The sequence below is a fragment of the Varroa jacobsoni genome, unplaced genomic scaffold (genome assembly GCF_002532875.2).
Source record: "Varroa jacobsoni isolate VJ856 unplaced genomic scaffold, vjacob_1.0 contig00062, whole genome shotgun sequence".
Taxonomy (NCBI): Eukaryota; Metazoa; Arthropoda; class Arachnida; order Mesostigmata; family Varroidae; genus Varroa; species Varroa jacobsoni.
In genome coordinates this window covers 242,713-268,649 of record NW_019214404.1, presented here as the reverse complement: position 1 = coordinate 268,649, position 25,937 = coordinate 242,713, and the positions used below count along the sequence as shown (strand labels likewise).

The 25,937-nt window shown below is 42.3% G+C and overlaps 2 protein-coding genes across 3 annotated transcripts in view; one reads left to right on the top strand and one right to left on the bottom strand.

The window, feature by feature from the left end:
• Positions 1 to 434: 434 nt before the first annotated feature.
• The window catches only part of trol (terribly reduced optic lobes), a 236,070-nt gene continuing 210,567 nt past the window's right edge, over positions 435 to 25,937 (bottom strand). The window contains exons 34-69 of the mRNA XM_086972590.1: positions 25,817 to 25,924; positions 25,403 to 25,617; positions 24,743 to 25,239; positions 24,238 to 24,566; positions 23,526 to 24,022; positions 22,822 to 23,274; positions 22,159 to 22,286; positions 21,626 to 21,893; positions 20,988 to 21,289; positions 20,474 to 20,712; positions 19,608 to 19,771; positions 19,010 to 19,127; positions 18,495 to 18,643; positions 18,063 to 18,197; positions 17,705 to 17,871; positions 16,928 to 17,498; positions 14,949 to 15,309; positions 14,409 to 14,423; positions 13,505 to 14,025; positions 13,244 to 13,295; positions 12,849 to 13,024; positions 12,522 to 12,618; positions 11,261 to 11,401; positions 10,976 to 11,132; positions 10,687 to 10,811; positions 10,169 to 10,462; positions 9,786 to 9,989; positions 6,024 to 6,163; positions 5,401 to 5,602; positions 5,121 to 5,218; positions 4,686 to 4,841; positions 3,702 to 3,845; positions 3,298 to 3,558; positions 2,830 to 2,960; positions 2,287 to 2,453; positions 435 to 2,120 (exon numbers count right to left, since the gene is read on the bottom strand). Of these exons, the coding sequence (XP_086828716.1) occupies positions 1,876 to 2,120; positions 2,287 to 2,453; positions 2,830 to 2,960; positions 3,298 to 3,558; positions 3,702 to 3,845; positions 4,686 to 4,841; positions 5,121 to 5,218; positions 5,401 to 5,602; positions 6,024 to 6,163; positions 9,786 to 9,989; positions 10,169 to 10,462; positions 10,687 to 10,811; positions 10,976 to 11,132; positions 11,261 to 11,401; positions 12,522 to 12,618; positions 12,849 to 13,024; positions 13,244 to 13,295; positions 13,505 to 14,025; positions 14,409 to 14,423; positions 14,949 to 15,309; positions 16,928 to 17,498; positions 17,705 to 17,871; positions 18,063 to 18,197; positions 18,495 to 18,643; positions 19,010 to 19,127; positions 19,608 to 19,771; positions 20,474 to 20,712; positions 20,988 to 21,289; positions 21,626 to 21,893; positions 22,159 to 22,286; positions 22,822 to 23,274; positions 23,526 to 24,022; positions 24,238 to 24,566; positions 24,743 to 25,239; positions 25,403 to 25,617; positions 25,817 to 25,924 (8,027 nt within the window). The 3' untranslated portion in view covers positions 435 to 1,875. The remainder of the gene's footprint in view (positions 2,121 to 2,286; positions 2,454 to 2,829; positions 2,961 to 3,297; positions 3,559 to 3,701; positions 3,846 to 4,685; positions 4,842 to 5,120; positions 5,219 to 5,400; positions 5,603 to 6,023; positions 6,164 to 9,785; positions 9,990 to 10,168; positions 10,463 to 10,686; positions 10,812 to 10,975; positions 11,133 to 11,260; positions 11,402 to 12,521; positions 12,619 to 12,848; positions 13,025 to 13,243; positions 13,296 to 13,504; positions 14,026 to 14,408; positions 14,424 to 14,948; positions 15,310 to 16,927; positions 17,499 to 17,704; positions 17,872 to 18,062; positions 18,198 to 18,494; positions 18,644 to 19,009; positions 19,128 to 19,607; positions 19,772 to 20,473; positions 20,713 to 20,987; positions 21,290 to 21,625; positions 21,894 to 22,158; positions 22,287 to 22,821; positions 23,275 to 23,525; positions 24,023 to 24,237; positions 24,567 to 24,742; positions 25,240 to 25,402; positions 25,618 to 25,816; positions 25,925 to 25,937) is intronic.
• Positions 6,640 to 11,146, top strand: LOC111270711 (uncharacterized). 2 transcript variants are annotated; one of them, XR_015315043.1, is made up of 4 exons: positions 6,640 to 6,898; positions 7,327 to 7,943; positions 8,279 to 9,058; positions 11,066 to 11,146. XR_015315043.1 is itself a non-coding variant. In XM_022851088.2 (3 exons), the coding sequence occupies exons 1-3, from the start codon at positions 6,823 to 6,825 to the stop codon at positions 8,417 to 8,419; spliced, it is 834 nt and encodes a 277-aa protein (XP_022706823.1). In that variant the 5' UTR covers positions 6,640 to 6,822; the 3' UTR covers positions 8,420 to 9,777. The 2 variants fall into 2 exon arrangements, 1 of the variants encoding a protein (XP_022706823.1); XM_022851088.2 differs by lacking the exon at positions 11,066 to 11,146 and having other exon boundaries at positions 8,279 to 9,777.

Genomic DNA, 25,937 nt, shown 5'->3' with positions numbered 1-25,937 from the left:
ATAAAACTTTTAATACTGAAACTTCGGCATTATCAGAAGATGCGCAACGCGCTTGACTCTCATCCTTATTAGCCCAATGTGGTATCATTATATTTTGGTGCCACTACTGTGACCTATCACGGCATCGTAGTTGTTATTTTTGGCTTTCGTCGTCTTTTTCTTCCCCTTCGGCAACTGGAATAGATGCTTCGTAAGACTCTATTCGGAGTGAGAGAAAGTAAATAAGACCTCAAAGACTCCCAAACGTTTTCAGGGCATAGTCATCATCCTAGGTAACGTTCGTCAAATAGGAGGAAATTAAGCTTTTATATCACTTCTCTACCTGTGCAAGGACTTATAAAAATTTTGAGTTTGAGCGAAAAATCTGTTCGCAGTTTTTCGCTGACCTGATTTATTCAATTAAATATTAAAAAAAAAAAAAAATATATTACAGCTTCTCTAGGTGGATCTTCATCTTATTTCAAAACAAAGACATAGTTTTTGAAATAAGATAAGACTTGTATTTTATTCAGTTATTATATTGACAATTTCAGTTGGATCTTCAGTTTATTAGCGTTTTCATTACGACCTACTTACTCTTTTACTATACATGACTATTTTTGTATTTTGCCTTTAACATTCCGTTTATCAAATAACTGTCGTTGTCTTCTTCATTACAATATTTACTATATATATATATATATATATATATATATGCGCTTCAACTACAATGTACTTATTTATATTAGTATCAATCTATTGTTCTTATAGAATTTTTACAAGAAGGACACTTTTAAAGCCCAAGGGCTCTAAGAGCTAGCGGCTGGGCTGCGAAAAGCAACCGTTTACTGACGTCACTCTTAATCATTCATGCAGAAGCACACATTATGTCAGCTTTTTGCGTGAGCTTTGGCTGTCGGCGTGTTATGGCTGCTCTTCTGGCAGACACACTTCTATTTGTGTGCTTGTTTTATCGATGCATGCTCATTAAAGCGAACAATAAATGACGGTTTGTTATGATGAGTTTGTATGCGGTGCCAACCTAGAATTGCAGTCGTTCTTAAACGTTAAACGTAACAGAGTTTATTATATTGGTTGTACCGGGAGTCCAGTGACGGGTCGAAGTTTGAAAAATTAGTACAACCATACCCTTTTGGGGAACGTATTTGCATACATAATAATCTCAAATACCGTATTTTCTGTCGTGTCTTCTGCAGTATTATCGGCGCGTACCAGCTGTGATGTGTCTGCACCAAGGAACCTCAGTTTGACGCCGACTACAGGGGCCTACCAGTAACGTTTAGGGTTTCGCGTTCGGTCTAAGCGGCATAGAACGATTTGCCTTTTAGCAGACCCGTAGTAGCAATTGTACATGTTGCTGTCCGTATAAACTCAGATCCTCACAAACAAGCCGGTACTTTGTCTATCAGTTTATACGTCTCTTTGTTTTTGATACGTAAATATTTGTGCAGAGTTGAAAACTCAAGTTTGTTTATTTACTAGATCAATGTTTTATTATAAAATTTTACATTACAAAGAAATTATTTACGCACAAATTTCATCCGCACAATTCAGGGCTAATAGTGTGTCTTCGTGTGCCTTTCTTTGTGTCAACTATTTTATCAAAGTAAACATTAAATATACTGAATGTAATAAGATAGCATTGTTAGATATAAATTTAGAAGAATTCTTATCGGAATTTTTCAAGTGGTGACTCTAGATATGAACGTGGGCTTCTAAGCTTAGTTTTCGTTGGTTTCGCCAGATGCTCTTCGTATTGAAACGGTTCTATTTCATGGGGGGTAGATTATGCATTATACATATGTATATATATATATATATATATATATATATATATATATGTATATGTATATGTTTATTTATACAGCCCTTTTTTCACTCCAGTTGGAGAGAGCTGACTTGTGACGACGGACTGTGTTGCTGCTGCTGTTGTTGTTGCTGGGACAGAGCCCCCTGTCCACACTCAGCGACGTTTATCGAGCTGACCGAGATGTCAAATAGATCAAGCACCTGCGAGTCTCGAATGTGCACGTTATGCACGCATCCTCTGAAATTGTTCTCGAATCGACCAGCGGTCATTTTCCGGGGTTCAGGAACTCCGCCAAGGTAGATGTCCCCCTCTGAAATAACAGCAACGGATGATTGAACAACAGCGCAATCATTTATTTAGTGTGCCATTCATTCTCGGCTAGTTGATCGGGCGATCTGATGCCCATGGATTTTTGCTCGTCCCTGTTGGCTACGATCTTCAAAACTCGAAAAGTCGAAGAGTTCCACTAAATCTACCTGTATTAAGCATGACAAGACTCCCAGCCGAACTGCCAGAAAAGTCCACTCCGTCGACATTGAGTCTGCCCTCACGTTCTCGTCGCCAAAGTTGTGCCGTATGTAGTTCACCGTCATCTACTCGCACATCGGAACGAATTACGGCAGCCCCACTTCCCATGTCGTAGCTGGTAAATTAAAATCACATTTAAACAAATAATTAATTATTAACGTACTATTAAAGCAAGCGATATAGTCCTGTAATGAATAATGGCTTTTCTCTCTGTCAATATGTCAAACTTCCCTGGCCCAGTGGACATCGTTTGCCATGTGAGATCATCATCAATAAATATGATACGACGCTTTTTTTTTGCTATTATGTTCGGCAGTATCACTACCTAGCTACACAAGCGATAAGTTCCTCCTCTAATTTACTGGTAATCACTTCCTGGCCGACGAACTTCAACTAGACGGGAACAACGATACAATCTCGCTTCGCTATTTTGAAGATGAACATTTCAGACTATACAATATATTGATTCGAGTCTTGTTTTCTGCACTTACGTGTACATAAGGAACCCGTCTGCGATAACTAAAGCAAGATAATCACTTAATTTGGCGTCGGTGTCTTCTGGCTTTGGCCCATGGAATAGAAGTATGCCATCACGCTCCGTGGTGCTAAAACTCAACTTAACCTTTGGATAGCAACGGCAGAAAAAAAGTTAGTTGATAACCTTTTTGCCACATGCGAGTAAACTGTTGGTATCATATAGTACATGTCATAAAATAACGCTATTTTGGTGACCGACATAGTCTCGCGAGTCGTGTGTTTTACTCTTCTATATAACGTACAGCTTTTTTTTAGCCGCAATCATTCCGTAAAATTGTGTGTCGCCAGTGAGACTGGAGGCAAAAGCGCTTCCTTTCTCCTCTCTGTGAGTCTGTTCTTTTTCAATACGTCTAATCACGGTTCAATAAATTAGCGACAATTTTTTGGCGTTAGAATAGCTCCATCAGCGAGCTATTCCCTACCGTCTCTTCATCTTTGTGGGACAGATGCGATCGGTCTAATTGCAGCCATCCGTCCCCGGCAAACTGTGCACTTTGATGAAAATCGGCAATCTGATCACAGCGTCGACCTGTATAACCTTTTGGGCATGCACACACAAATTCCGACGCGTTTAGCGGACGGCATAGTGCCCCATTCGCGCATGGCTCTTCACGTTGGCAAACGGAGTCTCCGCGCTCGCAGTTCGGACCTTCGAAGCCGGAGCGGCAGATACACTCGTAATCCTGCCGATAAGGTATAAGCAATTATTAACATTGGAACTTTTGCAAACTTAGGAAATATTTCCAAAAATCGCGAAAATACGGTCAACGTAAATATGTAACTAGATTTAGAGTCATGGACAAGCTCATACCGTGGGTATTATTACCTGAGAGCCAGCGCCCCGTTCACGGCAAATGCCCCCGTTGAAACAGGGATTTATATGGCACGGCGCCCGTCCACCGCAGTCCTCAACGTTAGCAGATGACTCTACGGAGGACGTCAGATCTAAACTAGCGCCATTTACCTTAACCTGCGAGTCATAGAAGCAGCATCACAAAAGATTAGATTTCGCAGCACCTAAATATACGACCACTATCGTACGTTACCCGATATAGGAACTGTTCGTATTTTGATATAGAAACAATAAACGTGGCTGTGTGTACGTGCTCAGTAATTAATATTTTTGAACAAATTTTTGCGCTTCGGCAGTTGGGTCAAAATATGCATAATTAAAAGCGTCAGCGACTTATTCAGGTTATTTCTGCCATATAACGTACAATAGGTTCCTCTAGAGGTGATAACGAGAACCTAATGTTACTGTTTTTTTTTTTCGTTAGTATGATTATTAAGAAGAGTCTCTGCTCAAAGCACTTGCTATAGAAAAAGTAACTGAAGGGAGCTTTGATTAGGAACCACTTGACCATGTCTTTTAGATTTTATTTATAGGCTTCTTCAGCTGAGCAAGGACTTGCCACGACGCCCGTTAATGCTGCGCCTCATGAAGTTCTTCATACTAACGAGGTCAGCCAGTATCAAACGAAGTGAACCCTAGACCAACTGTTAACTAGCTTGTGATGCTTCGCACAGATTCGCGTCATACATTAGCTACAAAAAGTGCCTGTTTCCCGCCTGCAATTTTCGATAGCGTACAACTTTAGGAGACGATCACTAGAATAAGAAGTTAAAGCGTGCAATTAGAGAAATCAAAGCTAAGTTACTGTATGCGTATTGGATCAAACCGATCACCAACAAAAACAACCGGAAACCTTACGCGTAAGAGAAGGAAAAGGGGTAATAACTTCGTTATTAGTTATTATTAAAATGTTAATTGTTGCTCTGGCGCAGTTGAGCTGTAGTGTGAATCGCGTACATGAGCGATACAGCCTTCGAACCCGGCAAGCTGTGAGGGTGCTGCTACATCGGGATGCAGTCGGACCTTATCTCGAAGAAGTCCGCCCACATATAGGGGCAAGCCCAGGTCAAGTCCTTTTGTATGACCTTTACTCGTGCCCGCATAGCGCGTACCCTGCGTTAATGCAGAAACAATAACATACAGAAGCAGAAGTGACTGATGTCGCCAAATGTACTTGCTTAAAAATTATCTTAAAATTATCATTTTTGGTGTAGGCATTGTTTTATAATAATTTTCGCAAAACTTTTTTTCAAAAATTTTGCAGAATTATGTTGTCACCATTTTTTTTTTTCATTGATTTTGGGGTCTCACCAATCTCATAAGCAACTAAGCATTTGACTTTATCACGTTTGTGAAGACTGACATTAGATGAGCTGCGATTTTATTGCTTACCCGAACGACGAGCTGGCCACTTTTCGCCATAGTTGATATTTCAACAGGCACCCATCCATTGGGCAAGAGAGTTTCTTTGCTTTTTATAATGGTAACACCTAGAGCCGTATATTTTAACCATACTTTAATATTAGAACACCTGTACTCAGTGGAAAACGTATCGAACTAAGAATTTCTCTCTGTAACAATATTTTCTATCTCTACGTTCTCTAAAGGCCATATTTAAAGCTGGTCTGATCCAAGGTTGACTAATTGTTTGACCGGCTCATCATGAGCTTACCTGAACCAGTGTTAAAACGGAACTCCAGTGTGGCATTCCGGATGGCCAACGCGACAAAGTCTCCATGCCCATCAGCATTCTGCGCAGAATAGAGCACAATTGAATCTCTGGCAACATTCCGTGGCCGGATTCGTAGGCTCACATTGAATTTGTCCTTATGTCGAGCGGGTAGTCGGTAGGCTATATACGAGGAATCGTCGCCCTGAATCAGAAGCAGGAATGAGCAGTGAATAATATGCGTACATCTTATCTTATATATATTTAAACATCAGCCTTGACTCGTAATGCTTTTCTCCGAAGAGCTCATCTGAGGCAACACAGTACTAAACGATATACATAATCTAACATATGTACCACTATGGAACGTATTCTCTAAGCGTTATTTTTTAGCGGACTAAATATGTACTACATAGGCTTTTTTTTTTTATTTACTACTATAAAGCTGTGACAAGTTACTCAACGAATCAATGGATACAGTCAATGTGTATTTGTAACAATTGGAACAACAAGTTTCAATTGAAACTTAATAGTAAACACAAGAAAAATAGTTTCTAATTCCAAACTGCTCTACCTGTGCTATTTAATCCAAGTCACATACAAGCAAGCTCAATACTACGACAAACCTGGAAAGATGGCTCTACGATGGTAACGCTTTGTTCGCAACGCAGTCCGACGCGTCCAAATGGACAGAAACAATCAAAGCCTCCACGAGGCCGATTAACGCACATACCCTCGCCACATACTCCGGGGTAACAAGATTCACCTGTAACGGGCAGTACTTGCGTTTATAGTGGTGCGCCCCTGCCAACTGCAATCGTTACTTAGCCCTCAAAAGTGTTTTTTCAGCCGTTAGTCAGCCTGAACTTTTTTTAGTCAGGATACACTAACGCCATATGTACATGCACTTCAATTTGGTGCTCCTTTGTAACGATACATGCATATGAGTCTGCAGAAGAATACACATCACCTCACCTCACCCCTGAGAGATATAAGGAGTAAGTTGTGATATAGTCTATTCAACGAGTAACGATAGGAGATGATCGATTATAGTACATAGTGAATGCCACTTTCGGCCTGGGCTTGAGACATCTCGCTCTGTAAGACTGACATTTGCAAGAAAGGCATCAGCAAGGTATACTCTGAAATCTAGCGATGCTTCGTTAGCAACGTGCACGAGTAATCTGTCTGTTATTAAGGGACAAGTTGACTGCTAGCTCCGACAGCCTGTAGCGTCCATTCCGCCAACCGCTGTGATTTGTTACGTGGAGCCTGACTTTCTGTGCGTGTCGACACTGTGGCAATCGTACTTTGGACAATTTGGAGCTCAGTCGATTATCTACTGGGTAGTTTATTATATGTCTGTCAAACCTGGCAGGTGTATGTACCTATGGTTACTGCAGGAGTCATAGCTTCGCGATAACGATGTGGTGGGAAGTAAAGTGTTGGCGAAATTTACATCGTCCGCTCATCCTGACACTTGCCCTGCTCCTCGTCCAAGGTAGCTGGGTTTTCCTGCTATTGAACTAGAGTGACCCACCGTCGAGCGAGGACTTTTCTTGCCGTCCTACTCAGCTGATAGGGAAGCCTATCGCTTTTCAGGCTCACCGGCCAGCGACGCGATCTGAGCGACCGTAAACGATTTACTCCCCACTCAAATGGCGTGAACGTGTTGAACGTTTCTTAGTTTGTCATTGTTGATAGTTTGTAGTTGGATAACTGATGGATTACTCGTCTAAGGAGAGAGTAAGCATTTTCGGTGTTGCCATACAAGGGGACATATTTTCCATAAGTTTTCCGATAAGAAAATCCAGAATCTTAGTTTCCAGCTTTGTTTGCTTTTCTGACACTCGACAACAAGATAGGCCCTTCTATTACGAATAGCCTTCTGATGATAGTTTGTATTGCGTTAACTTTGTGTATCGCTAGGTGTGGTCGCTGGTAGACGTCGGCCTTATCCAGACGAGACGTCGGTTGATTTCGATAGCAAACAAGAGAGTAAGAAGCACGCCGATGAAATTGGGCCTTCCGATCTACAGTCAAGACGAGTTCCTGTCTCCGATATCGTACAGGAAGGATCGGCAGACGGGACGCACAACGCCCGGCATCCGAAACTGCACACGACCAAACGCGCGTTCGCTAGTGTCAAGAAAGATAAATTTATGGCTGAAACAGGATTTAGTTTAAAATTGGCTGATCAGTCAATCGCGTTGAAAAGCTCTCGCGACTCAGCCACAGTAGTATCAAAAAGGAATAAGAATTTGACTGCTGACGCAGCTGAGCGCTCGAACAATCACGCCGGAGTAAGTTCCTTGTCATCGTCAATAGGCTCGTCAAAGCACAATGGTTCATCAATACGAACGGGTCCTATTCAGTTGAATATGCCCAATTACGATTTCGAGGATAAGAACATAGGTTCGCTCGTGGATCTGAGACCGAAACCGAGGAGTCAGGAACTAGCCCGTGACATAGTAAGACCTTATGCCAAGGACAGTAGCTCAACTGAGGGCCCACACGAAAACGGAACTAAAAAACCAAGACAGGAGGTAAATCTTGATATCCGTCGTCGGCATACATAGTTTCTTGTTAAGTCACCTATGAGATTTCAATTATGAGGTTTGTCGACACGCACGCAGTATATGACACTATATGCTTTTAGCGCCAAAGGGCCGGTTTCACAGCACGAGTGTTATTCCACCAATAAAACGACAGTTATATCCTAATTTACGTTTAGCAGGATAGAATAGGCAGATGCCTTGAAAGATGAGAACTCTATTCTTCCCTTCACCCCCCCCCCCCCTCCGTGAAATCGTTGCTGGTCCCCGATCTGTCTGTAAAATCTTGTGCGTATATATGACCTGTTGATCCTTTGACATTCCAGGTGATCTATCTCACACCCACTCAGAAGGTACTGCTTTACGTTTTGTTAGTTGTATTTATCTACACTGTGATAGTGACCTTGTTCGTCCATTTATACTGCCTTTACAAATGTTGCGTGTCAAACGAGGACGAAATGCTTTGAGCAAGCAAAACCTAATGTGAATGGCGTTGATGGCAGGGCAAGTAGCTTCGGTACTGAAGGGGCTATACGTAACCGTCCGGTACCGAACAACTAATTGGTTGTACTTGTTTATTAAATGAAAATCTAATCCCATCGGTATAAGAGGAAAAAAACACGACCATTCAATATCAGCAGCGAATGCAGTGGTAATGGTACGACGGTTCTGAAGATTGTTCAGCAGGAACGGACTAATTAAGTGAATTTTTATGGCCCTTCAACAACACAAGAAATGTTATAATAAAGAATGTATTGCTATAGTGTCTGTAGGGTAGTGGAGCTGCACGTTGACACGCGCACGTGCTAGCACGATGCGTTACTTTTGTATTTCTAGAAGTGCATGCGAACTAGTTCTTTAGAAATGTCCTTTTCGCACTTGCCTCTGTCTAATTTGTTCACATACCGAGCCTATTTTGCCTTTTTAGTTTGGTGCTTCGTCACGTTTATTGTTCGTAAAATATAGCGTGTTTGCCGGACTGGATTATATGGCATAAATGTCTGTAGGCCTTTTTAAGCGATACATTCTGGAACAGGACAGCATACAGAGCGAAACAACCAAAATCCACTTCCAAAAAATGATGCTGCAGTTAAATATTGCCTCAGGTAGGTGGCTGCGTTGTCTTCGTCTGCAGTAACTCCCACCGGGGACGCTGTAGTCGCTCATAGTTTGAGTGTATGTAATACCGTGAACTGTTAAAAATGACGCACCTTTAAGTGTACTCGATCGTTTTTTATTCATAGACCATTAGAAGGTTTATTATTGGATCATTCAGTAAACTAGAAATAAGCAATTTCATTTTCTGGGCTCGGCAGAGATCATGAGATGCATTCCCTGTGCTGTAATAGTTAAAAAAAATTCATAGCAAAAGATGTTACAACAGGACTGAGAGCGACGACTGCGTCCTATTACAAATCAAGCACTTCATTATAAAATCCTAAGAGTCGTCTTGAACACGAATCGCTTAGTCTTGAACAGGTCATAGGTTAGATTAGTCATAATCGGATGTCTTAAACGTAGGCACCTACCTACACCTATTAGGCTACCGTTGCCTATGTTTACCTAAAAATAGGGTCCAGAACGCACAAATCGGCAAATAATATTGCCGAATATGAAGCCTAAAAGGCCGAATTTGATTGATTTTTTTGTTATTGACTTGTTGGTCGGATGTTTCTGCTTGGCAGGCGACTGATGACACTAGCGATTTTGCTTAATCAAAACTCTAAACGGCGAAAGATCGCGAACGCAAAAAAAATTACACTTCTGTATTTAAATAGAGATTAAATAAATAAATAAACTGCTCAATAAACTGAGGCAACTTTGGTCGTTTACCTGTGTGCAAACATGTGTCTCCCGTAAAGCCCGGAATGCATAGGCAGCTGTATCCGGCAGGTGTTGGTGCAGGCTGGCAGACCCCGTTGTTGAGACACGGGTTGAGGGCGCACGTGTCGCATTCAGTCACTCCTTCGGAAAATTCTGTTCCGGTGCCTTGTAAGGCAATCTGACGAACCCCCACAACGAGTTCGCTGATACATCCTTGAGCCGAAAGCGGTATAATAGAATGCGAAAATGAAGTCGGAACTTCAAATATTACATACATAAGTAGTTCAAACAAATAGAAACGCTTATAGCTTAAACTCTAAGTAACGCTTCCATTTCGCAGTGCATCGCATGTTATTATGTATTATGTGATTTTAAGAGATTCAGAATCATACCGATGAAACCGCTTGTGAAGCCATTTGCCTTCGAAATATTGCGAAAATCCGGCACTCCACCTAGATAGAGTGGAGCACGCAAGTCTAAGCCGGTCATCGGCCCTCTGGAGTTTCCTCGTATCTCCGGGCCTGAATCAATTTGCAGATGGCCTTCCCGCAGTTGGCGGCCAAATCGTACCAAATGCCATTTGTCCGTTGTGATGGGAAACGGTGAACGCAGTAGACCCGGGCCAGATCCGATGTCGAAACGGAACTCAATGTATCCGTTCACAAGGCCAAGAGATATAAAATCAGCTATAAAAAGACATCGAAACATTCTCGATTAAGAGTAAGATCACTTTTTCGTTTTTTTTTCGTGTTGCACTCTTCTGTGTTTTCGACGTCTGTGTGTGACGAGGTTTGCGTTTATGCTCAAGCGAGCTGTATAAGCTCGAATTCACACAGGTAGCAAGCAGCCCGTGCTTCGAGCGCATTTGTTTTTGTTAATGATTAGTATGCGTAAGTTGTTCTTACTGCACCTGTGTCTACGTGACCCTCGTTTCCGTTATAGAGAAGCAGCCCGTCCAGTTTATCAGCCCGGAATCGAAGTTCAATATCAAATCGTTTATATGCATCGGGAATCGCCGGCAGCCGAATATATGATCTGAAATCGTTTATCGAAGTGGCATACCCGTTCAATTAGATATCGGCGGTCTGCTTAGTCCAACTCACTATAGAGTTGGACTAAGCAGATGTTATTCTACGTCGTTTTATACTGTAGTCGGATGAGTGAGACGTTTTTGTTAACTTATTATTAAGGCCACTTACCTTGGCGCTTGGACAAAACGCGGTAAAGCGCCGGTAACTACCACGTGGGTGGGCACCTCTAATCGATAATTTTCATTTCGGGCAATGCAGATATACGTTCCTGCGTCGCTAGGAGCCGCGTCAGCTACGACAAGTAACTCGTTTCGGGTCCGTGCTTCTTTACGGCGTAACGACCAATACATCGTGAACACAACAACTTAGTAGGCGAAATCGTTAGACTTCAACGAAAGCGTGAAGTTAGTTCTATGGCATGAAATCGTTGCTGATACTTTTTAGCTTACTTACTCGACGGTAGCTTCCCCGACGGTAATTTGGTCCAGGTGTACGACACAGGCTGATCCAAGGACGAATTACAAATAATTTCGAATGAACCTCTGACTTTAACGTGCTTTACATCGACTAGATCAGGATCCAGCGTAGGCATTTCTGTTTAAAGAGTTGTTTGATATAATGTTATCCATAAAAGTACTCTTTAGCGATTTACGTTATCGAATCTATGATAACTATTAAAATATATAAGTTATCAATTAACTTATTTTTCTTTTTCTTTCACCTTGCTATGTTTTTTAGGTTCGTTGTAATAAGTAGCAGATTTTCGTTAATGGGCTAGTTAGGGCTAGTTAGTAACTAGGCTAAGTTAAAAAGTGGCCAGAGTTTAACAGAATATACTTACCCGTACGTTGTTCAGATAATGCAATTAGTTTGCCACAGTAGGGCATGCAATGTAACATAAGTGAACATTTGATTAGCCTTATATTCCTTTATATATTTAGCTTTATATATTATATAAAAATTATGTTAAGGCACATTATTTCGTATTTCAGTTACATTGTCTTGTTAATGCTTTGTATTGTGATTGGTTTCATGTGATTGTCCGTGGTAAGCGAACGCATGCAGACCTCTTAGGACCTTTTTGCCAACTATTGTTCAACAACCTACTTCGTCCTTACGCGCAATTCTCTAACCTAGTCTAAATTATCTATAACGTAACTTAGTATGATTTTTGGTACAAAAGTAACTCGCTCGCAAGCTAGCGTTAATGAAATTCAAATATTAATGCTATTCAGTGAAGAACTATACCTAGATCTGATTGATCGTATCTAAGGCTATAATATAGCTGAACGAATCAGAAGCAAATTTAGACCGGAAATCTCATGAAGAGATGGATGTCCAGATGCTCAAAAAGATTCCATATATAATTTGTTCCGCGTTGGAGTACGAAATTTTGCTCGTTCGTTAGAATAGGAGACGTTTTAAAATCGTTACGGATTGAAAGGAAGAACACGATAAACGATGGGTTATCTCTGTGAGCGATAATTTTGAGGTTATTTCAAACCTATTGGATTTTGATAGCTGTTGGTATCTACTTTATAGGGCCCCATTTTAGTTTTTCAAGAAAACTAAGTGACTGCGTCGAACTGCGTAGCTAGAAAACTTTTTTCCTAAAAGCTCTATGATAGGTAAGACGTCGCATGTGTCACAGTAGTTGTAGGGAATCTTTTCAGTATTACCAGTGGGTTTGCGCTTCGTGTGTCAAATGACTTACTCTGAATGGTGAAGACGTAGTCGCCATGGAAGGATCCCTCGGAATTTTCAACCAAACACCGGTAAACCCCGCCATTTTCGGAACGGACACGGTTTATCTGACATTATAGATCGAGATTAAACGCAGATAAATTGCCGATTAAGGTATTAGTTTTTATTGTGCGAAGTTAGACCAACGAACTAACGAGCCAAAAATCATAACGAGCTGCTTCCGTAGTCAATTAACTACGACCTGATATCTTGAGCAGCCGCGAAGACACACAGGCATGCTCTGCGTTTCCTAGTATTGCATTCAACTTAATATGAAAATAATATCGGATTTATTTACAGTTAGCATACTGCCAGCGGCAATAACATTATCGGGTAGGAAGGACGCTCCTAGTCGACTCCAGAGGATTCGGGGACGTTGATGAGCTCCAGCTACGTGGCATAGAAGATCAACGGTATCTCCCGGAAGAATAACCTCTTTGGAGGCGCGCACAGACACCTCCAGTGAATTCGGTTCTATAGTAGCACACATGACAGTAAAGAAAAACTAAGGTAAAAGGTCAACTATGACTGGTAACAATTGATTACTCTAGTATCGTTCAATCTGTTTTTAACATAGATACATAGGCATACCATAGGTTCAGATCTACTTCGACTAGACGATGATATTTGTGATAGTAAGTAAAGGTTTATTAATATGCAAAGATTCACTTTTGTTTCAACGCTATTTCTTACCTCGGACATTGAGGACGACGTAATCCTTGCCAAGGATCTGACCCTCCTTAGTCTGAGAAAAAGTTAGTACGTTATTATTACAATGTCCTGCTTTGTCAACATGAAGATATAAGTCAGACTGCCAGACCACGGCCTGTATTTCGAACAGCCGCTAAAAACTCAAATGCTTAAAGCCTTACAGACTTTAATGTCGCATATATTATGGCCGGAATGAAAAGCTTCTTCATTTCATTTGTCAGATATATTACTATATATATGTACCTTGATTGTGCACGAATAGCGTCCAGCGTCGCGTAGCGTGACGTTTGTAAATCGTAATGTGCCTCGATGAACTTTGGAATTTGCGGGCAGTGTCGTGAGAGTTGATGACCCGCCAGTGTTGCTTTCGTTAGGTGAAACTTCCCATTCAACGTGGCGCTCCACCGACCCGCTCGAAGGACATCGAAGTTCGACGGTGTTACCGACCAGCGCGGTCTCTTCACCTCGTCGCCCTGAACGAGGTTGTCCGGCTTTACTAACCAGAAGCATTGACGCCGCAGACGCGCGACCTGCGGCGTTTACAGCTGTGCAGCGATATCGACCGGCGTCATTTCGACGTACACCTCGCAATTCAAGAGTGTGACCCTGACCTCGAACTCGAGCTGTAACTGGCAGGAAATGTCCACTGTCACGTGACCAATGCAACGCAACAGGCGGATCACCCCAGGCCATGCAGCTCAGTCGAGCATCCTCCCCGGGTTGCACGCTTTGCTCAGACGGATTCACTGATATTCGTGGTGGACCTGGACAGAGTAATAGAAATCTATGTTTCAGTGTACTGTTATACGATGAGGTGTTTATAACAATTATGGCTCTCGAATATAGGAGAAATTACTATGTTTGCATTGTATTATTATATATTACTGGTTTCTTTAGAAGAAGTTTATATAGAAATGTTCCACGAGAGTTGATGTATCAAACTATAGTGTGCCGTTGTGCAGTCCGTAAAGTGAAAAGCACTAATGCATTTATAACGCCAAGGCTAGCCTGAGTATAAATTAAGTTTAACTTTATTAGTATATGAATTGTACTAAAGTTCAAACTTAGTCGATTCACACATTTAATGTTGAAAATTCGAACAAACTTAGAAATCTTAACACAGATAATCTTAACTTTTCCCTCTTACCTCTAGCGTATACTCCTGAGAGCATGAAATGAAAAATATCTATGGCGTTAAACTTTGAACTGTTACCTTTATTACTTCATGTACGTATTCTATAAGTAATAATGTTTCCGTCATAGATTTGACCATCTAACGCGTGATAACTTAGTTAGGAAGACCCACTAGGAACAGTTGTAGTTATGCTATGAGACGCGATTCAGCAAAATTGCGTAGGGAAACATTCTACGTAACATACGGCTAGGACAACTGTAGCTCAAGTTAACAGATTACCTTGCTCTTTATAGAAAAAGAAAGACAACGCGATCACAAACTGTCGTTATATAGGTTCAGAGTAAGTGTATTTCAATGTCCGCTTGATACGTAGTTACATCATGATATGATGTTGGCGAAACAATGGCAGGCATATCGATAGTGCTGGATGAGGTCCTTCGATCCAGGTGCTGCACAAGGTTTTACCACGTTAAGTATCCTACGTAGTGTCGATATCGTGATTTCAAAAGGACACCAAAAGAGTGTGGGGTAAGACGCGCGGATAAAGCTTACCGACGATTGATAATTTCGTTGACCTAGAAAATAATAAGTGCTCTCCTTGAAGCGCACGACACTCGTATAGTCCGGCATCGTCTTCTACCGTTGAGCTGATATACACTCCACCGCCATCTGGAGACAATGTGACTCGTTCTCCGTCAGGTGCTAAGGGTCGACCATCCAATTTGTTCCACTCGAGTCTCAAAGGCTGGCTAACGGTCGCGTCACTATCCTCGCTACCGCTTAGACGACAACGCAGCTCAACGGATGCCCCCAATCGAGCTGAAATGACCTCGTCATCGACAAGCAGTTCAAGTACGCCGCTCGTTGCTGACTGGACTATTGGGATGAAAAGAAAAACATAGGACGAAGGTGACTAGTTAAACATCCAAACCTAGTTAATCATTTATATGTATACACGGCGTTCAACGAAACGTACCAACTATAAAGATAATAACTGGCCAAAGTTCTGTGTTTATCCTAAGGTCCCATGAAAGTGTGTGATATGATCAAATTGGGTCTTTTCATTTGATGTATTTGTACATGTATGTGTATGTACGAATAAAGTAGATAATGTTATACGCTACACTAACTAGCGCCTCGATGCGTTTACATACTTTCTGGTCCAACACAAACCATGTTGGCTAATAGTCAAATTGGAGATCAGTAAAAAGGAAACAAGAGTTTGTTCTCCCGGTATCAGATGCACAACCGTAAGACCTGCAAGTGGCAATGTACAACATAAATGGGAGCATGTATATTACAAATGTATAAAATTCGTTACAAACACGACGAGATCCGCTGTGTCGATGTATTTATTTATGAAAAGGAAGACGAAATTATTCCTCTTAAGTTCTTAAGAAGAAATTCTTATGGACGTTTCGCAATCAGTATGAGCATGTGAAGTAATGATATTTCTATTGCAATTGAGTATCTTCGTTGACAACACTGAAATGAACACGAACCAATGTCCAGGATCGGCGATTACCACAAATTTCGGTATAAACAAGCACAGCATAGCACAGACTGTTTCTGTGGTTAAAGGGAGCAGTTACAACTAACGATATGGCGGCTCATTTTTATAGTAATTGACGTGCGGAATTACCTAGAGGCGGGATTAAGCATTAGGTTATGTCGGAATAGCAGGCGTAAATAGCAACACAAATGTAGTTGAGTAGAGGCAGCACATTGTTCTGCAGATTGGTAAGCTGATGTGTGTCTGGCTTCACATGCAGGTCACAGCCCCCGTGTTTCCGTGCACACAGCTATCGCTTCTTATTACGTTCCTTATTACTTGCGCATTGGCTCCGAATGATCGAATACGTTGTTTTTTTTTTTAAATCTATTTTATGTTATGTGTATGCATACTATGATGATAAACTGGAAATTACATTAGCAGTTGAGCTCGCAATTGTGATTCGCCAAAATCAGCTGGAAGCATGTAACATAGTCAACGTGTGAGATTTTCTCGTTGGTTCCGTGCGTAACTTGTTAATCTATTTTGTTGTACATTTACTTGGTTGTGGATTTACAAAATGTCACCTGAAGTGGTTCTTGTTAAATGATAAGAGTAAGTTCCTAAGGTCGAACATGTTCCTTTTAGGGAAGCCCTTCTCTTAGAACATAGTTCTAAACGCGAAACCACGCAATCGTCTCTGGACGATCTCTTCAAAGTTATAACTTGTAGCAGTATAACCTTACACAGGGTAATTATCATCGGCCCTGAAAGGCAGACAGATCCTGTAATGGACAACAATACAAATGCCGTCCTATCTAGCGCTCGCCCCACGCTGCAGCCTGAAAAAACGCAACGGCCAACTCTAAAACCACTCTTTCAATTCATCTAAGAGATACATTGAATGAAACATGGCTTCCAGTTCGAAACTGAACCACAAGAACAATTGCACATATGAAAATTATGCTCTGCATCAGCCGCTCGTTTTCGATTCAGCAGGCCATGAGTTTAAGTTGGATTTTTTTATCAGCTCTTATTATGGGGGACCTTTATCGATTAACTGGTCGTTCGACTCTGTTGGACTCTTTTCCTCGATGGGATGAAAGTGGGCTCGCAGTGGGGCGAGGTAGATGTCCGGCGTACCTATGACGAGCACGCTCTCCTCGACCACGTTCCTCTCACGCGGCTCGACTCCCTCTGGCAGTTCGCCTTGAGACTGTTGACCTTTTGGCAGTGTGCAGCATGAACATACGTAGTGGCCAGCGTCACTCGGGGCCACACGTTGAATAATTAGTGAACGGGTTGAACCGTGCACGTCTTGGCTTGAGTAACTTGTTATAGCCTGGCCCTGTTTGCTCCAGCGAAGCATATGGCCGCTGGTAGTTGCTGATTGCGACAAGCCTAATAGGAGCCCGTCAGCACCAACCGACATAGCAAGACAGTCTAACCGGATCGGATCACCTGTTCGCACCGTGTACGGACTACGTTGAACGATCCGTAGTGATGGCACGCCACGAAGAGCTAATTGTCTCGATGCAACCATAATACCTAATGGATTTTCGGCTGTGCACGTATAAGTTCCGACCTCCGCTGCCGTGAATCGGTTAAACCTGCAATGGTCCAGGGAGGTGTCAGTAAACTAAGTTTTTCTCACTAGAATAGACCAGTTAGTCTAGATCAGTTACACTGTTTCCTGAAGATTTTCTTTTCGTCTTGAAAACGTTCGGCTTATTGGAAACTAAACTAGACTTACAACATTACTATCGAAAATCAATTGCCTTTTAAAACAGATCGAGACAAATTTAGAAGGTCGTACCGAAGAACACCCTCAACCGAGAGGTCAGCGCCAGAAGACAAAGGTGCTCCGTCAGCACGCGCCCATTGTAAACGGGGCGCAGGTACACCGCTTAAAACTCGACACTGCAATAGTACAGGTGAGCCTTCTTCTACCGGGTCCATATATCCTCCAGGGTAAATATCGACCTGCAAAGAAACGTTTTCAGTATCTCATGAAAACAACCTATGTCATAATTATATGCTGAGAATCCTGTGTAAAGCATACATTCAAGAAAGACGCAAGCAATTGCCTTCAACTGCAGTCCATACGTTTAATTGCCTAGTACGTCTTACGGGATATTTTTTTATTTAGTGAGCAATGTAACTGATATTTTGACCTCTGGAGCCGCGCGACGATCTACTTCAAGCAAGCTTGTAGCCTGGGCGGAACCCTCCCTGTTTTCCGCGGTGCACACGTACATGCCTCGATCAGACACTTCAACCTTTTCGATAATCAATTCGTCTTCCAAAGACTGAAATAGGAAGCGCGATAGAATCCAGTTCTACTAATTAATCACACGAAGCCATCTTGGTCAAACTCATAATGCCCCTCGATGATTAAATTAAACGCTCACGAGGGTCAGTAATAATCAACATAAGAGGGGTGTTCTAAAAAAAACTTGTAAGCCTAAAATAGTAATAATATAGTTATTGGAAATATTGGACTAGTCAACAAGAAAGGTACCTATTTCGTTTTCATCGTTGTTTGACTTCGCTTCTTACAGACGCCTTCGAAAACACTGTTCAGGTTATTTTTACAGAAAACTTACCAAGTGTCTAAACGTAAGATTTGCCCCTATGCGGGTCCACGTGAGATAAGCAGACGGCTGAGCACGGGCTGCGCATCGTAGACGTGCATCTTCACCTTCCCGGACTGTCTGTCTTTCTGGTTCGATATGCACGATCGGGCTCGTGCGGTCTTCGAATAAATAGGCATAATTATGGATATTTTATTATAGGAAAAGACAAAATAAGAGCGCTCACCATGCTATCATTGGCAGTTATTTATAACTATCTGAAGCTGATTGCGTTTAGTGGCAACATCAACCCTAGAATTATAGCCATGGATATTATTGGCAATAGTCTGACTAGAAGGATCTGCAATTCAAATGCCTTTTTAATAAACATCATTGGTTACTAAATCCATATGTAACACAAACAATTTTTCAGCGACCTCCTTTAAACAACCCTCAGCCTCCTCCTTTTAAACAACATGAGGATCAAAATTACAGATCAATGTAGAATAGAGTACATCGAATAGAAAATTCATCAAAGTAATACTTACTGGTAATAATGGAGATAACGGAGTCGACTGAAGCTGACCCGTACTTGTTATGTGCGGTACAGGTATAATTGCCCCGATTGTGCTCCTGAACGTTGTAGATAAGAAGTTTGCCACTTACCTTAAATACAGAAATAAACGACACGTATGGAATAGTTGTTCCAATATTAGAATGTCGTTCGATCGTTCAATAATGCAACGGTGTTTTGACTACTTAATGAGTCTTCAGTTTACTCGCGCATCCATTTTAAAAGGGTCCCTCATTGTACAGGCACAGCGAAGTGCGAGAGCTGACTTTGATGGAGAAACTGTAGCAATAGCCCTAATTAGTATTTTCCAAACAGGACACACAAGGGCTTTAAAAAATGTAAAAGTAAGTAGATAGACAAAGTTAGAAGCAGGCGTTTGGCTGGAAAAGTTTTACTGAGCAAGCCCCACAACGATGGCGTCGAATTGCATTTATTTCTCTATAGCCAGATAGGGTAACCAGACACGCGAACAAGTGTTAATTTGACCCCCAGAGGCTTCTTTTTCCACAAATCACTTGCCACACAATGGAAAGCTAAGTATTATCATGCTGAATAATAAGCTTCGTTCTTACCAGCTGTGTATTATGTGGCAGCACTCCATGTTCAAATTCCCAGGTCAACTGGGGTGCTGGGTGACCGGATGGGGCGCACTTAAGCCAAATATTCTCCCCAGGCAGGACTTCAACCGCAGAGGGACTCACTGTGACCTGAGGGGCCTGCGTAGCGCCTATATCATCTATACAATGCCAATATGACAGAAAAATGTTAAACAAATGCATGTTTACAGGCGTAATAATCTGGCCATGCCTGATCCAGATCGGATGAGCACTACTACTCATGTATGTGTTTAATGAGTCAAAGAACATTTGAAACACTTCCACACGTCGCGAAATGTCGATACTTTCCTAGCTTGAAATGAACGCTGAAAAGCTGTACGTGGGTAAATCAGAAAGGTTTTGGACTATCATGTATTTCCATTAAAATGAACAAGTTTTAGCCTGTTTCGAATGAAAGCCCGGCTTACTGTAATTTTACTATGTCGTCAATACTTAGAAAGCCTTCAAAGGACACACAGCTCGAGCTCATTATATCTCAAAGAAGAATAGCAAAAATGACTGAAGAACGTCTTTTTGTGTCCTATTTTTTGTAGATAGAAGTCATGGTGCAGATCAAATATTAGTCATTCATAGATACCAGTCCAGACACCTTTTGCTTAGCACCTGTATATGCGTCTCTAAACATAATATCATAATTAAAAAAAAAAAAAAAAAACTTTTAATGTTCTTTGAAATGGAATGATGCGACCGGAGATGTGTATCGATAACGTCAGTTTTCAAATATAACGCGCCGACTACGGATACATTAAACGAGAAGGAAGTAACTTCATCAATCGAATAACCTCCTGCTCCGTTTTGTTCACCCAAAGTTCTCCACTTACCTCCACGAACGAAAAGGACAGCCCGCGCCCTATGCGAACCGGCGACGTTAGTGGCCAAGCAAAAGTATTCAGCTTGATCGGAGCCACGGGCGGACCCGATTCGAAACGATCCATCAACGAAGGTTGAGTCGGGCGAAAGAAGCCCATTACCCGCCTTTTCCCATCGTAATTCGGGCACTGGATGCCCTGAGGCAATGCAGCGAAACGTCACTGGCTGACCCGCGCTAACCTTTAAAAACCTGCAAAGGGACGACGTCAGTGAACTGCTTCCGAAAAAAAACCCTATATGTTTGTAATGTCATACCAGTATCAATGACTTTCAATCTGATATTAACGCTTTGGCATCAAGGATTGTGAATAGTTGGAATTAGGAAAAATCTAGGGAATTAAAGTAGCATTTATTGTTGATTGCATTATTATGTAATATATCTACCCTCTGTTGTCACTCAGTGATGACCCAGTGAGAAGAATTATAGTGTACACTCAACTATACCAATTCTGATATTAAACTCACTGCGGATCGATGCGAACGCGTGGACCAATGCGGGTTTCAAGTCCTTCTACAATTAGAAAAGCGCTGTCCGACAGAGCGGGGTTGCTCAGTAAGGTATCTGTGCTGTGTGGGTTAGGGAACATTGGCAACGTTGGACCTAGAATGTGAGGCTGTGGCCCAAAGCCTGGTAAGGCAACGGAGCACATATACGTGCCGTTATCATCCAGGCGGGTATCTACGATTGTCAGCAATCCTGAAGCATCGGTTGCGCGTGCTGGGAGCGGTAGACCTCGCTCTCGGCTCCAAAACACTGAGACTGGCACCTGTGAAACAAAGTTTGATCCATTGATTGTTCTACTCCTATAACAGAGGCGTGATGTTACACAATTCTATCATAAGAAACTTATTCTACTCAAGCAACTTGTACTACTGATGCGATATATAAGGAGGAAGAAACAAAGCGCATAGTAGTTTTTACTAATAAAAGCTGATTATTTAATTGCTAAATCTTTTTGCTGCTTTTACTACTAACTAGAAAATAATAATAATAAAAACAGAAATTTTTTCGTTATTTACAGGTGTGTCTCAGATCAAGTAGACTATATCAGCAGTACTGTATTAATGTGTGGTTCATCGATATGCCAGAATTTATTACTAACGTTAGATCTTCCGTAGGCATTGCATCTTAACACGGCAGTTGCTCCTGGGGCGACACGTAGAGTTTTGGGCTCGTGGACTTGAACGCGAACGAAGCTTAGTGGGTTAGTGGTATCGTTGTTCGCGTGCTTTACGCAATGATCCCCCAGCCGAAGTGGGTTTCCGATATAGCCTGTAGAGCAAGTCTCGCAGTTGCGGCCAGAATATCCGATAGGGCACGCATTACACGTAGCCTGACCGTCCGTGTCCAAAAAGCACGTCTTTGAAAATCTGAACATTTAGCAAACAAACGAAGTCGGAGTCAGTCGTTCAACTAAAACATTCCCACGGTTTCTGCTTGTTAGTTACGGCGTTAGCTCAAAAAGAAAATGCTATTAAGCTTAGTCAGTCATTTATTATTGCTCAATATCGCGTGTTCATTGACAAGCTAATACTCAAAACCATACTGCATCGTATAATACTACTTCGACCAGTAACTTTTTTTACTATGTTGAATGATAATTCTGATCAGGAATAAGTTTAAGCGTAAACTTACTGATTAGAGGCTTGCATATGAGGGCATGGACAGGGCTTGCAGTCCTCGGGGGTGCCAACCGTGGCGTCCCCGTAAAAACCCTGCTTACAGCGATCACAATGGCCGCCCGCTGTGTTATGTCGACATCTCTACAACGATGCGGAGTGTATGGGAAATGTCAAGATATCTTTAAACTTATTAACTAAATACATTCCTAAAGCTTCTTCTTTACGATATACCCGAAGATTACGAAGGTACGATATGTATCCTACAATATAAAGAGATTCTTTTGATGTGAAAGAAGTATACTGTAAAGAAGTAATAAAATATTTGAGTCATAAATTCAAATTTTACGGTATGAATAACAGATAATAATATATGATATAATTATATTATTATTTTTTAAGATTACTTAATAATAATATATAACAAATATTAAATATTTAATAAAAATATTTTAAAGAATAATAAAACAATAATAATAACAGAAGGGGCAGTCATTCGTCTTAATGTCACCAAACGTCGCACAGAATAAACTTACAAAGGACTAAAGACCGAAACAAAAAGCCCTAGATCCTACCATATCATGCTACATTATTGCGTGCTATTAATTGACACGATGCCCTAGTATAATGATATAAGCTTTACCTATACAGTCGTCAATATCCAGCTTTTCCTTCTTACCATACACTGGCCGGTCTTCGGGTCGCACGACTCTGAATGTCCGTTGCAATGGCAACGCGAGCAGCGAATTGCGTGAGGTACGCTGAGGTCCCGCAGGTAGCCGGGAGCGCACTCTTCACATGATAGACCGGCGTAACCCGGGGGGCACGTGCACTGTTCCACCTCGTGCGCTACAATCCCGTCTGGCGAGTCGGTGGCGTGCGGCACAGCGGTCGACATGTTCACGCTGCTTAGCGACGTTAACAACATGCGCGAACTAAACGTAGCTCGAATGAGGAGCACTTCGATGTTGGCCAGCACGCGAAGAAGGTCATGACGGGAGGCCTCGGACGACAGCGACGTCTCCGGGTCGAAGTGTCGCCAGTCGAGCTCGCGAAGTGGAACTCGATAGCTCCGCTGTTCTGCCGGACTCGGTGGCGGATGCAGGATATAAAACAAAGTCATTCCGTTGCCCTGCAGGCAATTTTGTGAGGGAAATTGCGCAGGCCCGAAAGAGATGACAGAAGAGGTTATTTACTTTTGTGACCTCACAGTTGAGAAAAGAAGAACACTCAATTGTTGCACTAGGTTTGCACAGGCAAGTAGAAACAACAAATTCTGGTCGGATTGAAGCTAAACTATTCGATCGATGGAAATAACATCTATTAGAGCACCACCACTTTGAAAAAAAAACATGTAAAAATTAGGAAATGCTTTGAACGTACCGTTATCTGGATGTCGGCGTCGTTGAATGGTTCCCCTTCGGTTTCGGCCGTATAGTGCTGACTGAAGCTAAGATAGCCCCCGTATGAGGCGAGTTTGTTACCCAAAAACTGTTCAGGCAATGACCAAAATAACGTCTCCTGACTAGAAAATGATGCAAATGAGACCGAGTTTAGAGAGGGGTTCACCACAATTCCTTCGGTGATTTGCTGCATTTGTAAACGATCAGTCAACTGAAAATGGTGTTGGAAGGGGTCATCGAGGTCGGCGAGCGCCATAAAAATTTCGGCACGATAAAATGTTGATGAAGTGCATTTTTCGGTAACTTCAAAACAGAAACATGGTGTGCAACCGTGTGGGTTGCCGGCCTCCAATTGGAAGTAGCCTTCCTTGCATCGCTGACAATTTTTACCCTCGACATACTCTTTACAAGCGCATTGTTCGCTGATATCGCAATCCTCGCTAATGCTGCCCCGCGTGTCACACTGGCACGAAGGCTCTGTAACAGACAGCGATTGAAATATGTTTACGTAAAGAATAACAGTTTTGCCAGAGATGCTCAAAAACATCTTTCCTAAGTACTGTTATTCGAATGCCCGCCAGGCAGTGCAAGGACGCTCTCTGTGATTTCAACAGAATTCAAAAAGAACGGTCTTCATGTATCCTTTCTCTTAAAAGGGGTAGTCAACAAAACCAGCTTTCGTTTGCTCTTACCAGAGATATCAGTACAGTCGCTTGAAGTTCCAGCGGTGGCATCACCTACAAAGCCGGGTGCGCACTCATCGCAGAAGTCCCCAGTAGTATGATGTTGACAATCTCGGCAAACTCCTGATTCTGGATCACAATCTGATGAGTGGCCATTGCAAAAACACGGCTCACAGAGTCCGAGAAAAGAGCCGGAAGCCGAACGCGTGAATCCTCGTTCACAGGCTTCGCAAGAAAGTCCACGATAACCACGAGGGCAACGACATTGCTCGACTGAGAGGGCTAAAGCCTGGCCAGTGTTAGAAGGAACTGCAATGTCCAAACTTACTTCCACCAGTCTATAATCAAAAGAGTAGCCAAGAATATAGCAGGCTGTAAATCGCGTTTAACATACAACAGATAATAATATGACAACTTTGGGCGAAACGACAATAAAACAAGTTCAGCAAATAAATTACAATAATGGCCAAATGCGGTTATTTTATATTGTTCATGCTGTGGCATAGAAACGTACGCGGCGAGCTCGGTGTCGTCGACGTAAGTTGCTTTAATAAGGATAGCCTGCAGGTTGGCTAGGACTAGCATGAAATCCTCGCGGCGGGAGGGGAGGCCGTCCGCTTTCACGAACGAACTCTCAAACATACGAACGGTCAGCTGCTGAGCAAACATGCCGGACAATTTGTCGGCAAATCGGTGCTGCAATGTTGCTCGGGTGCCGACGAGGATGATGTCAGGTTCTTGGTCGCGATAAATGCCGCCACCTTCATAGCGTAGCTTGACACGGAGCTCGCCGCCATAGGCAAGCGTCTTTCTGCCCAGAAAACGTTCCGGTAGCTGCCAGTAGGCGACGTCAGATGAGCCGCGAGCGTAGCTGTAATTAGCCACGCTAGCCTCCGAAAAAACCAGTTCTCTCCGAGTGGTTTCTGCCTTCAAGCCAGAGTCGCTAGTAGTACTGCGATGCTGATCAGTTATGCGAACATCTTCCGTTGACGTAGTAAAGCGGAGAATCTCCTGAACGAGTTTTTACACAATAAATCAAGGACGATTCTGATTATTATTAATGTTGCTAATTGCTAAGTCCTGTGAGAGCTGAGTAATAACTATTTGAATACGAAAGTCGAGATCCGGTCGACAACATAGGATATCAAGAACTGAATTGCCAGTACTACGCTACCTGTTCGCGGTAATAGTTTGACGAGGTACACGATGAAGTGATGCCCATACAAAAGCATTGAACGCAGCCTAATGGCGCGTCGGCGTGCAGAAAGAAGGAGTTCGTCCTGCATGTATCACAAGCAGTGCCGGTCACAAGAGGTTTACATGGGCAGAGTCCAGTTGATGGCGAAGGGTCCGCACTCAGTGAGCCAGCTGAGTTGCATCGGAACGTGCCTATGGCACAATGACACCGTTGTGCAATAAGGCAAAAATATTATACTTGATTTCTGTTGTTTTCCTATTTTAAAATCCTAAGTGATCTGTATTTACAATAAACACAAACACATTTTGCTTTTTCTTCGCATCGGATCAATTCTCTATTTTGTATATCCACAGTGTGCCCTAAATTGATCACTTCGGCTCTTTAACGTACCGCATTGTTGTTCATCAGACATATCGAGACAGTCTGCCTTTCCGTCACACCGAGCCCGGGCATCTATGCAGACGCCATCACGACATTTGTACTGGTTTAGAGTGCACGCTGAAATCGATCG